Genomic DNA, 12400 nt, shown 5'->3' on the forward strand with positions numbered 1-12400 from the left:
CTGAAACGCCTGCCCCGCCAGCAGGGGGACTGGGGCGGGGCTAAAGGCGAGCACGCCCTTACTCCTCAAGCCTCCGAGCAGCCAATCAATCGTCAATCTTTGATAAACGAGCTAGCGGAATTACCCAATTAGCATTAGGAATGCCACGTGGTATGAGGGTGGCCTCAATAGGCGTCCGGGAAAGCCAATCAACAGCCCTCGGCGCCAACTCTGGGAGACGAAGAGAACCAATAGGAAGGAAAAGGAGGTTAAAAACAGAAGAAGCAGTGTGTTAGGAAGGCGGAACCAAGGAGGAGGGAATACACCTGGGGGAAACTCAAGTCCCCAAGCCTCCGGCGCTGGGAGGAGAGCAGTAAACACAAGAGGGAACAATCATTGGTAATTAATAAAACCAACAGAAAATGGATTCTACTGACGCGGATTTTCGGTTGGTGAAGGGTATAGCTAAGTAAGGACTACCTGAATAAAGAAAAGATAAATGAACGCAGAGTCCTGCAGAACCTCAGTATAGTGGAAAAACTGATGATCAACTATTATTAGCTACCTGAGATGGTAAGAGCAATGGGTAGGGTTAAAATGCTGAGGCAACTATTAATCAAGACTGAGATCCGATTCAGTGAAGCCTTCTTGGAGGAGGTAACAGTTGAGCTGGCTTGAAAACTGAAGATTTTGAAAGAGCTGCGTAGGGAATAAATTCTGCTCAACTGTTCAACATGCACATATTTCCTTCCTCATGCTTCCCATATACCTGGACTTCAAGGGCCTCATAATCTCACGCCTGAGCAGATTGGAACAGGGCTAGAGCTCCCAGTGCTAAAGCAGGCAAAGAAACACTGGAGCATGGGCCTTCCTGCACCAGTACTCCCTTGGATTAGAGACATCCTTTCAGATATCTTTAGACTTGCCTTCTACCAGATGGGTCTTGACTGATGAGTGAGATTTGAATAGGAGCATAAGTAGTGTGCATTCCTGTGGCAATAAAGTTTAAGAAACCTGTGTATGAATTCATTCATATGTGGAATCTAAAAAACAACGAATGAATAAACAAAAAGCATAACTGGACCCGTAAATATAGAGAACAAACTGGGGCGTCTGGGCAGCTCAGTCATTAAGCGCCTGCCTTTGGCTCAGTCATAATTCCAGGGTCCCAGGATCCAGCCCTGCCTGGGGCTCCCTGCTCAGTGGGAAGACTGCTTCTCCCTCTCCCCCTCCCCCTGCTTGCATTCACTCCCTTGCTGTCTCTCTGTCAAATAAATAAAATCTTTACAAAAAAATTACAGAAAACAAACTGATGGTTGCTGGATAGGACAGGGACAAAATGGGTGAAGGGGAGTGGGAGAGACAAGCTTTCAGTTATGGAAGAAAAAGTCATGCGGCTCCTGGGTGGCTCAGTGGGTTAAAGCCTCTGCCTTCAGCTCAGGTCATGATCCCAGGGTTCTGGGATCGAGCCCCACATCGGGCTCTCTGCTCTGAGAGGAGCCTGCTTCCTCCTCTCTCTCTGCCTGCCTCTCTGCCTACTTGGGATCTCTCTCTCTGTCAAATAAATAAATTCTTTAAAAAAAAAAAGAGAAAAAAAAAGTCATGAGAATAAAAGGCACAGCATAAGGAATAAAGTCAATGATATTATATTAGTGTTGTGTGGTGACAGATGGTAGCTACACTTGTGGTGAGCATACCATAATGTATAAACTTATCCAATCACTAATGCTGTACATCTGAAACTAATGTAACATTGTGTGTCAACTACACTTAAAGAAAAAAATTTTAAAAGAAAGATATGTGATAGGAGATAAGAATGGAGGTTAAATGTGAATTGAGCTTAAATGCTTAATTTGTCCTTTCTTTTTTATGCTCTGAGAACTGTCAAAGGTTCTTGAGCACAGTACCCTTAACGGGATAGCGTTTTAGTTAGATTAATTGGTAGCTCACATATCTCCAGGCGCCCCCTCACAGTATCTCCAAAAGGAGAAAAGAAATTACCCCAGCCCAGGGCCGTTGGCCCAGAGCCTTTTCCCTATCTGCAATTCATGATGTGCTGCCACCTGGTGACAGTTCAAATACCATTGTTCCACATTGCTATTGAATTTTTCTGTTGTTGAAGCCCAGGCACCCTTGCAAACCTGTCTCCCATAAAGCCAGATGCGAAGAAGTTGATAAATAAGTACAGCTTTCTACCAAGCAGAATTGAATAATGCCATCATACCAGACATTATCATATGCCCAGTGAAAGATGTACAAGACTGGGATTACTTGTACCTTGAGAAGGAAGATGAATCTTAATGGTAAGTATTTAGTTTTTTTAACAAGTTCTGTTTAACCCAAGTTTGATCTCTACCATTCCACTCTCAGCAATCTCTTTCTTCTTTTAAGATTTATGTGTTTATTTGAGAGAGAGAGTTGGGCAGGGGGAGGGAGAAAATCTCAAGCAGATTCCCCCTTAATCCCAAGACCTTGAGATCATGACCTGAGCGGAAATCGAGAGTTAGAAGCCTGACCCCCTGAACCACCCAGGTGCCCCTCAGCAATCTCCATAATACTGAGGAGAAAGAACCAAGGAATGCCTTAGAGCTATTCAGGTATCAAAGGTCCACTCTTCGTGACCTGTCTGCTAGTTAGGCCAAGGCCTTAAATATACCCCATAGGAGGAAGTAGCTCCTACCTACTCATTTCAGCCTTTTATTATGCTTTTATTTCAGATAATTGTCTCCTCTTCCCAGCTAGATGGAGCTAAGAGCTGGGACCCTTATGAGCCCACTGCATATCTTAGCTGAGGGCAAATACACACCAGGGCTAGTATGTATTATGCTCAATAAATATCCACTTGGTGGATAAATGGCATTATCCTTTGTCTATATTTAGCAGTGGAAGAGACCTCATGAGATCTTAGTGGGATACTGCTGCTTCTAAGGAAATATTAAGACTGCATTGTCCAGAATACAAACTCCGGGTAAGGTGAAAGTAAAGCTGTCCTTAGTCTACATAGAAAGATAAACTTTCCAGGAAGCAACCCAGTGATGAAAGGATTAGAGCCAATAACCACAAGGCCTAGTTTTTTAATATAATAGGAAATATCAGAGTACATCACTCCTAGTGATTCAATGAGTATTATATCATGAAATTTGGTCACACATGGGTGGTTCAATCAGTTAAGCATCTGCTTTCTGCTTGGGTCATGATCTTGGAGTCCTGGGGTTGAGTCCCAAGTCGGGCTCCCTGCTCATTGCTCCCTCTGTGCTCACCCACACACACTCTCAAATAAATAAATAAAATCTTTTTAAAAAATAAATCATGAAATTTCTTTCATTTGGTAAATATACATGTATATACTTATTAAATGATATACATGTATATATTTACTACAATATAAACTGTATTTCTTAGTGGAGGTCACAGCCAAATAATTTTTTTTTTAAGATTTTATTTATTTATTCAACAGAGAGAGAGAGATCACAAGTAGGCAGAAAGGCAGGCAGAGAGAGAGGAGGAAGCAGACGCCCCGCTGTGCAGAGAGTCCAACGCGGGGCTCAATCCCAGTACCCTGAGATCACGAGCTGAGCCGAAGGCAGAGGCTTAACCCACTGAGCCACCCAGGTGCCCCACAGCCAAATAATTCTAAAAGCCACTGGATTAGAGGTAGAAACTAGAAGAAAAGAGACAGGAAACTGCTACAGAAATATAAGCTGGGTTGGGCTGCTGAAGTTGAGGAGGTGTGGTGGGACTGAAGTAAGCCTTAAGAGGCAGAAGCTGGAGATGAGAAGAGGAAGCCTCCTACTACTCAGGTCCAGGGCCTACCTGAATGCCTCGCTCTCCTCTGCATCCCCACAGCAATACTGCCCCAGAGCACTGTCCTATCTCATTCTACCCACCAGAACAGGAGCTCCCATTTCCTTCCAAGTTCCACTGAGAGCAGGGCTTGAACTCAGAAGGTATAGTTATAAATATCTATGAACTTGGATTTCAGAGAGAGATGGCAGGAAGCAGTCAAGTAACAGGAGGAAGAAAAGATACAGTATCCCATGTAGGTGCTGATTCACAGAAGATATCAGGGAGGGTTAAAACATTTTATTGCAGCTGGTGGCCAAGGATGGGCAGGCAGTGACAAGCCCCAGTAAGGAGGGCAGATACCAGCTAGATCAAGAGAGAAGTAGAGGGGGCCAGAAACAGGGCCTTGGAGGGGAAAAGTGAGCAAAACTACTCATACAAGTCCTTACAGGTCACTCGGGAACATTGTGAGGCCCTTAAAGAAGAGGTTCTCCTGCTCAAGGCTCTGGGCCTAGAGCTGTAAGCTGCTGGGCTCCAGTTTAGAAAATGTGCTCCTCTGGAGATCTAAGAGAGAAAAGGAAGAGAAAACAAACCATCAACGAGCACTATAATACACACCGAACTAAGCCCTGTGCCCGCCTGATGAGGAGGAACATACAGGCTTAACTTGGGATAAGTAATAACAGAGGATGATGGATTCACAAAAAAAGAGGCAGAGACTCCATTCTACCCAGTGCCAAAAAATTAGGCAGCAGACACCCATGAACCTTCAGATTCAGGCTCACCCACACCTAAGATCCCTGCCCTTACCTCCACCTAGCTTCCTTAAATGTTCCCAGCTACTGTAACTGTCCGGAAGACTGACTTCAGAGCGAGATGAAGAAAGAGACATGGCGAAGGTGGCAGCCACAGGCAGGTTAGATTGGAAGATATGAACGGAAGTCCTGGAAAGGGAAACAAAATCATAGGCAGAGATGGTGACTGTAGGACAAGGGGACCCTCCCAGCACAGAACTGTCCTCCATCCTGAGGCCAGAACTCCGGTCTCCTCCCTCTTCATCCTCTAAACATATGAAGATACCTCAGTGACCCTGTATCAAGTAAAGAATGCCCAGTATTATCTTTATGGGCTGTAACCCAGACAATCATACACCCCCACCAACCAATGTCAAATCTAGGATAGTTGAGGAGTGCCTGAATGGCTCAATCCGTTGAGCGTCTGACTCTTGATTTCAGCTTGGGTCATGATCTTGGGGTTGTGGAATTGAGCTCCACACTGGGCTCTGCACTCAGCACAGAGTCTGCTTGAGATTCTCTCTCTCCCTTTGCCTGTCCCCTGCTCATGCTCTCTCTCTCTCTCATTCTCTCCCAAATAAATAAATAAATAAATACCATCTTTTTAAAAATCTACAATAGCTGAGTGTTGGTCCCCAATGCCTGGCCTCTGAGACAAATCCCTTCCACTTCCACAAGCACCCATATCCCCTGACCTGTGGAGGTTGTGCTCACGCCGGACATCCTGTGCCTCTGTCCTGGCAGCCTCCAGGGTATGACCCTTGCCCTCCTGGCCACTTTGCAGCTGCTCCAGCATCTGCCAGACCACAGACCCAGGTAGGCCCAAACCTCTCCCTCTCCAGGAGGAATAACCCTCCCCACCACTGGCATATACAGCACACATGGAACTCTCATGTGGGCAATGACAGTTTCTCAACCTGGAGAAGAGGGCTTGGAAAGAAGAGTTTTGGAGAGACATAGGGTCAACACAGGGAAAAGAGAAACAGACAAGGGTGGAAAAGAGTATCCTGGCCTGCCTGCAGATCAGAATAGACAGAGAAGAAAGGAAGGGGCCTCCACAGGGAAATATGAAGAGATAGGTCCAATCCTAGCCCTACCTTTGAGCTGTGGGCCTGAGCTTGTTGCCCCTCAGCCATCTGTTTCAGCAGCAGCTCCTGGTGCTGGCCTTCAGATGAGAGAAAAATGTAAGGGAGCTATTCTCCAACTTCTTTCCCTTCCCCTCCATGCCTTGTGCCCAGCCTGGTGCTGAAAACTGAGATGGAGCATTCTGGTGTAACTACTGGGAAACTTCCAAGCTGACTGGGGAGACTAGACTCACACCACGGAGGCAAGACAAAACACTTGGCCAGACTTCTGAGCAGCTCAAGCAATCAAAGCTACGGCCACTTACTGGGATAGCAAAAAGACCCTCCAGAAAAGAGAACAGGTGAATTTGTACCTACCCCCAATCTTTTACTCACTCAGCTGGTCCCGCAGAAGCTTCAGCTCCTCCCGAAGAATCTCTGACTCCTCCCACAGGAGTTGCCGCCTGCACAGATGACAGCAGAGTCATCCTAAAGCCAATCAACAAGCCCAGAGGACACTACCAGGAGTTAGAGCCCTGAAGGAGAGAACTTGCCCATCACATACTCATTCTGGAGTTCTTGGCGAAAGCCACTAGAAGCACTGCACTTTCGTGGTCCTGTTTGTATTTGGGCTTGGGCCTGTTCCTGCACCTGGCTTCGAAGAACCTGTAACTCCCTTCTCAGCCCCTCCAGTCGTTGCTCCAGGAGGAGGGCCCTCCGCTCTGGGCCCCCCTGCAGCAACTTTAGTGAAGCTGTAGTGGGACGAGTTGAGTGTCAGCCCTTCTGAGAGCTTTGTACAAGAGCCCAGACACCCCACTTGCAAATCAAGACACAAGTAAGTGCACAGGTGTGTAACAAAACCGTATGCATACATAATGAGCTATCCATATGAAAAAAAGAACTGGCCAGATACCTTCCAGGGCACAGATCTGGGACTTCTGCTGCTCCTGCTCTTCCAGCAGCCCCCGCACAGCCTGCCTTAGTGCCTCAGTCACCTACCCAGGCAAGAAAAACCACATGAGCTACTATGTAAAGGGCTTCCCCAATCCCTGATATCCTCATCTCATACAAACACCACACATAAAACCTAGAAGTACATGCTTTACCTGAGCCTGGGATTGAAGCTGGGATCGCAGAATACTAATTTCATCCCGGAGAGAAGTTGCTCTATGGGCCTCAGCCCAACTCAGCCTTTCTGGAACAAAGAGAGTCTCTAGACCCCAAGGCTGTGGAGTTTGGACTCCAGACTGTGGAGGCAAGTGATGAGGGGAAATCCAGGTCCCAGCCAGGTCTCCTGTTGAGGGAGTAAGTAAAGGACAATTTTGAGGCCTATCTTTGGGGGAAAAACAGATGTCTGTTCAGGAAAGAAAACCGTTGGAATCTGAAAGGAATAGTGGATGGTACAGGCACAACAGAAACGCAGATCCTGGAAAGAGAAAAGGCTGGAGGGTAGCAAAGGGACAACACTTACCTGCCGTGTAGACTCCAAGAGGATACAGCCGCTGCTACAAAAGAAATAGGTGCACAGGCCAGTAAGCTCTGAGTGTCCCTAAACCCAAAACTCCAAATGGGGGCCCTTAGGCGCCCCCTCACCTTAATCCTGGCCACATTTCCATCAGTAGCATTGAGAAGTGCGTCAAGGTGCTCAGACCAGCTCAGGCTCCTACTCATAATCCTGGCGTCTTGTGCCCTTGCTCTCCCAGCTCAGAATACCCGAAGCACAGCCCGGTAAAGCCACACGTCAGAGAGTGGGTATCGGGGATGTAATACTAAAGGTATCAGGCCAAAAGTGGGACTAGTCAGGGGAACGGCGCTTGGGGAAAGTAGGGGGAAAGCGAGATACTCTGATACGCAGATATCAGGTGAGAGATGAGAGTGCCGAATCTTGGTCGAGACCACTCCAGATCCAAGATACAGGCGTCATCACGCCGAACCTGCAACAACTACAGGAGCCACCCAGTTTAAACACTCCTTATAGACCGGGGAAGAGCTACTTCAGACTTGTAGCCGCACTGCCACTTGGGAAACTGAGTTCGTCTCTCACGGAGACAACGGGAGATGGAGGCTACCGAACTACGTTTTGGAAGCGACACGAACACTCAAACCCTCACCGTGAAGCTTGCCGGGAAACCAAGGCTTTTGGATTCTGTAACTGTTGGCTTCAAGGACCATGTGAACTACATATCCCAAGATGCATTGCACCAAGTCAACCCTATCCCGCTGCTAGTCCCAGTAGTTCCTGGGAAATGGAGTCCAAGGTACCTTGAACTTAACGGACCAGGTTATCCTTAAGACTCCATTCCCCAGCAAGCTCTGCGCGTAGCGTGAGCTATGGAGCCGCAGGTCGCAGAACTGAAGCAGAAGATCGAGGACACGTTGTGCCCTTTTGGCTTCGAGGTTTACCCCTTTCAGGTTGGTTCATCCCTTCTGCGCTGCTGGGCGAGGTGTATGATTGGCCTGGGTGCTACCGGCGTGAACCCGAGTCTTTTGGTCCTTCCCGAGCTCCCCTGGCCCCACGTCCCTCTGACCTACCGGGACAGGGTGTTAGCCGTGGCTCCATGTAAAAAAAAAAAAAAGAGAGAAACGGTCGCACCTTTGTCCTTTTACGCCCATATAATGCCATACTGATAAATGGGAGAAACATAATCTAATGATTTTGTGGCTTTGTCACCTCCATATTCAGAGGAAAAAGTGACCTCTGGAGCCAGTCACTTTAGAAGCTTCCTGAAGGAATTAGGATAGGGCAAGGCCTGGAAGTTTTGCGTAGCTAACATTTAGGCCATCTGAGGAGGAAAGGGCATTCTTGTCGAACAAGCAAACAATCGGCTGGTTGGTTCCATCTACGAACAGAAGAATAATTCATGATGTTACCAATCACCAGCGCTGGGCTGGATACATAAACTGTGCACTTGCCTGACACAGAAGTCTGGCACCACCACCTACCTACCCTTGTTTACATAGATCCATTTCCCCCTTATCCAGTGCCCCCTGTATTAATCTGTGTGCTTGTACAAAGCTAAATCAACTCAGCTTGAGCCCTTTGCCTGATGCTTAAGAGCAGGCCACTCCCACCCCTTCCACTGAGTGGCCCACAGCAGTGCTGGAAAAGAACATAGAGGAAGAGGTAGGTTGGGTCTAGCTTAAGAAGGACTAACCAGAAAAAATGGAGTTGAGCTACATGTGAAAAGAAGGAAGGAGGATTATGTATATCCCAAATATCAGGAACAGCTTGAGTAAAGGTGTGGAGGTAGTGGTGGATGGCAGGTATGGAGAGAGTGAGAATGACTGGTGGGTTAGGCAGACGTGGGTGGGTAATGGGAATTACTATACTGAACAGAGCCAGTCATCTGGGCTCCTACTTCTTACCTTTCCCTCCCCCACATCCAGTCTCACACCAAGACTTTTGGAATCTGTCACCTGAATCTCCCAAATCCATTCCCTTCCTTCCAACCCCTCTGTGCTCTGGTGGTCCAGGCCAGTATTCCTCACTTGGATTACTGCAGTAACCTGCTTGCTGTCATTCTGCATGCAGTCCATCCTCCACACTGCAGCCAGATCTTTCTAAAACTAATCATGTCCGTTTACTCCTTAAATCTTTGATGGCTGGCCCCTCGTCACCAAGTTAGACCCATATTCCTTAAATTGGTTCTCTAGGCCAGTCATCATCTCATGCCTACTGATCCATCCACCCCTTTCTTGCTCCCCTTCACTTCTATCAAACTGGACAAACTGCTGTTTTCCAAATATGCCCTTTTTGCATGTCTTTGCTAATCCTGTGACCTCTGTTTATAATATATAATGGATTCTCCCTCCCCACATCATTCTGTCACATTCCTTCCTACCCTTCAAAACAGCTTCCAAGAAGCCTTTTCTAATTTAATAGGACCTTCATCTGGTCCTGTCATTGCACTAATTGCAGTATAATTTCTTTTGGTTCTTAGTTGTTCATGAATGTTCTGCCTCTCTATTCCAAATTCCCTGTCATATTCCCCCATGGGGAAGTCCCCCTATAAATACACATCATGCAGGATCAGTACAAATCCATTGACTAAATGAAAGAAATGGAGCCTGAGGCAAGATGTATGAGGCCTGGAATGCTAGGATGATGTAGGGGCCTAGCAGAGGGCTAAATTGGCCCTCCTGTGTGGCCTGAGTTTTCTCTCTATTCCAGGTGGCATGGTATAATGCACTCCTGCCTCCAACCTTCCACCTAACCCTGCCAGGACCTACCCTGGCCTTCCTAGTACTCAGCACACCTGCCATGTTTGACCGGGCCCTCAAACCGTTCCTGCAGAGCTGCCACCTCCAACGACTGACTGACCCTGTGGACCAATGTGTGGCCTACCACTTGGGCCGAGTTAGAGAGGTGAGCAAGGCTCTTATATTCCCCCAGCTTCCAAACCTGTAGCTGCTTCCAGCTCCTCTAAGCTCCCTGCAGGACTAGACCTACATAGACCCAAGAGCCACTTCCCAGATAGGATATCCTAAAACCATCCCTGACATTACGATCTCTCCCCATTCCGCTTTCTTACCCGTTTCAGCCACCTACTTCTAGCAATCCCCAGGTCTGGAATCAATCTCATTCACCCTACTCAGATGGGCAATTGATTATATGAACCTCAAACCAGACTTTTCTCTTGGCCTCCCAATGAAATAGGAATAAGCCCAGCATCCGCCAAGCATCTCTCACCCCTTTGCCCTAAGCCAGAAGTATTTCCCCACCACACAGGTGCACATAAAATACATACACATACATTGTATCTCCCTGAAGCTGGGCCAAGTCTTCATCCACACTGGGACTCTGGAAGGCAGAGACCAGTCACCCCTCATTAATGAATTTTTGTTTAAGGATTTAGAGAGAGTGCAGGGGGAAGGGGCAGAGGAAGAGAGCATCTCAAGCGGACTCTGAGGGTGTTGTGCTGAGGGTGGACCCTGACACAGAGGGCTGTCTCCTGACCCTCAGAGATCTGAGTTGAAACTGAGAATTTGACACTCAACCAGCTGCACCACCTAGGCGCCCCAGCCCCTCATCACAGAAGCTTCTGAGTAAGACCTTGTTATTTCCTTTCAAATGTGGACCCGCCTGGACAGATCATTTTCTTCACAGTGGACCCCTGCACCCATCTAAGTTTAAGGTCATGCTTTCACTTCAAATGATTTCTGAGGACAGGACCTTAACACAAGTAAGAGCTTTCTGGGGCAAAGTCATTCTTTTCACGCTGAAATGAGCTTCCATCTCTATCCCAGAACCTCCCAGAGTTGCAAATCGAAGTCATCGCTGACTATGAAGTACACCCCAATCGGCGCCCCAAGATTCTGGCCCAGACTGCAGCCCATGTGGCAGGGGCTGCTTACTACTACCAACGAAAGGATGTGGAGGCTGACCCCTGGGGGGACCAGGTCAGAGGGCAAGTATGAATGAGTAGGGACTGGGAGAAAATAGTGAAGGCCCCTCAAGATACCAACTCTTAACATTCCTCCCTCTCTCCTGGGTAAGGGATCTGGTAGACACAGTACCAGAGAGGTCAGGTATCGGGTGACCGGATATCAGGTCGGTGAGGAGGCTGGACACCATGTGCTTTCTGGAGCCTACCTGGGAACACATCAGCTCAGAGAACCTAGGCTTAAAATCTGGTTACAGGATGGGTTAGAGCAGTGATTAGCAGACCAGTGGTGAGACTGGGATGCTAAGGGAGGTGGCTCAGTTTAAGGAACGCACCTTCCTCATGGCCAGAGTAAGGTCATGAAAAGGGTTGTCTGGGAGAGAAAATGGGGGAGCCCAGCTGTAAGAGAAGTTCAATGTGGAATCAGTGTCCTTTGAGAATTGAACAAGCCTAGTCTGCAATGATGGTAGTTGGACTTAAGTGACCTCCATGACCTTGCCTTTTTTTTTTTTAAACCCTCTTCCAGCACATATCGGGTGTGTGCATACACCCCCGATATGGGGGCTGGTTTGCCATCAGAGGAGTGGTGCTCCTGCCAGGAATAGAGGTGCCAGATCTGCAACCCACGAAGCCCCTGGACTGTGTACCTAAAAGAGCTGACCGAATCACCCTGCTTGAAGGGTTTAATTTCCACTGGCGAGACTGGACATACCGGGATGCTGTGACACCACAGGAGCGCTACTCAGAAGAGCAGAAGGCTTATTTTTCCACTCCACCTGCCCAACGTTTAGCCTTCTTGGGCTTCGCCCAGCCCTCAAAGGATCCTAGCTCTAGGCCTGCTGAACTACCTTTTACAGTACACAGACCCAAAAACCCACAGAATCCCAGCAGAGTCCGCGGCTGGCTCAGCCCCCGTGTCTCACCACCAGCATCCCCTGGCCCTTCCCTCCCCTGATATCCCTATTGATAAGTGGGACTTGCTGGGACTTGTTTTGCTTTTTGGCAAGGCAAGGTTTTATTTTAGGTATATTCTTGATAGAAGAATTCTAGAGATCTTCAATGAAGATAAGGCTCAGAATTTAGTCAAAACAAATCCAAGATCCAGAATTCCCACCTGGCTTGGAATATGGGATTATTCCTGTTTGCATTTCTCTGCAATGCTCCAAAATGCTACTTGTTATGAAGTCTTGGGGCACCTGGGTGGCTCAGTATGTTAAATGTCTGCCCTCAGCTTAGGTCACAATCCTGGGGTCCTGGGATCAAGCCCCACATTTGGTTCCCTGCTCCTCAGGGAGATAGCTTCTCCCTCTCTGCCCTTCCCTCTGCTTGTCCTGTCAAATAGAATCTTATTAAAAATGGCTTTCTAAAGGGTTATCATCCACTAATGGCATCTGCC

The 12400-nt window shown here is 47.7% G+C and overlaps 2 protein-coding genes across 4 annotated transcripts; one reads left to right on the forward strand and one right to left on the reverse strand.

Moving 5' to 3' along the window:
* Nucleotides 1-4040: 4040 nt before the first annotated feature.
* On the reverse strand, nucleotides 4041-7295 carry CCDC163 (coiled-coil domain containing 163). Its single transcript, XM_032877625.1, has 10 exons — nucleotides 7214-7295; nucleotides 7092-7125; nucleotides 6727-6914; nucleotides 6534-6615; nucleotides 6186-6372; nucleotides 6017-6084; nucleotides 5654-5721; nucleotides 5252-5352; nucleotides 4573-4706; nucleotides 4041-4326 (listed from the first exon to the last, which is right to left on the reverse strand). Exons 1-10 carry the CDS (start codon nucleotides 7289-7291, stop codon nucleotides 4274-4276), a joined length of 993 nt encoding a protein of 330 aa, XP_032733516.1. The 5' UTR covers nucleotides 7292-7295; the 3' UTR covers nucleotides 4041-4273.
* A 594-nt stretch (nucleotides 7296-7889) lies between these two features.
* Nucleotides 7890-12098, forward strand: MMACHC (metabolism of cobalamin associated C). 3 transcript variants are annotated; one of them, XM_032877627.1, is made up of 4 exons: nucleotides 7890-8032; nucleotides 9792-9986; nucleotides 10868-10909; nucleotides 11531-12098. In XM_032877627.1, exons 1-4 carry the CDS (start codon nucleotides 7952-7954, stop codon nucleotides 11957-11959), a joined length of 747 nt encoding a protein of 248 aa, XP_032733518.1. In that variant the 5' UTR covers nucleotides 7890-7951; the 3' UTR covers nucleotides 11960-12098. The 3 variants fall into 3 exon arrangements, with proteins under 3 accessions (XP_032733518.1, XP_032733521.1, XP_032733517.1); XM_032877626.1 differs by having other exon boundaries at nucleotides 7895-8032; nucleotides 10868-11020; XM_032877630.1 differs by lacking the exon at nucleotides 10868-10909.
* The last annotated feature ends 302 nt before the right edge of the window (nucleotides 12099-12400 follow it).

This window comes from Lontra canadensis, unplaced genomic scaffold (assembly GCF_010015895.1).
Source record: "Lontra canadensis isolate GAN:19392208 unplaced genomic scaffold, GSC_riverotter_1.0 scaffold60, whole genome shotgun sequence".
In the NCBI taxonomy this organism is placed as follows: domain Eukaryota; kingdom Metazoa; phylum Chordata; class Mammalia; order Carnivora; family Mustelidae; genus Lontra; species Lontra canadensis.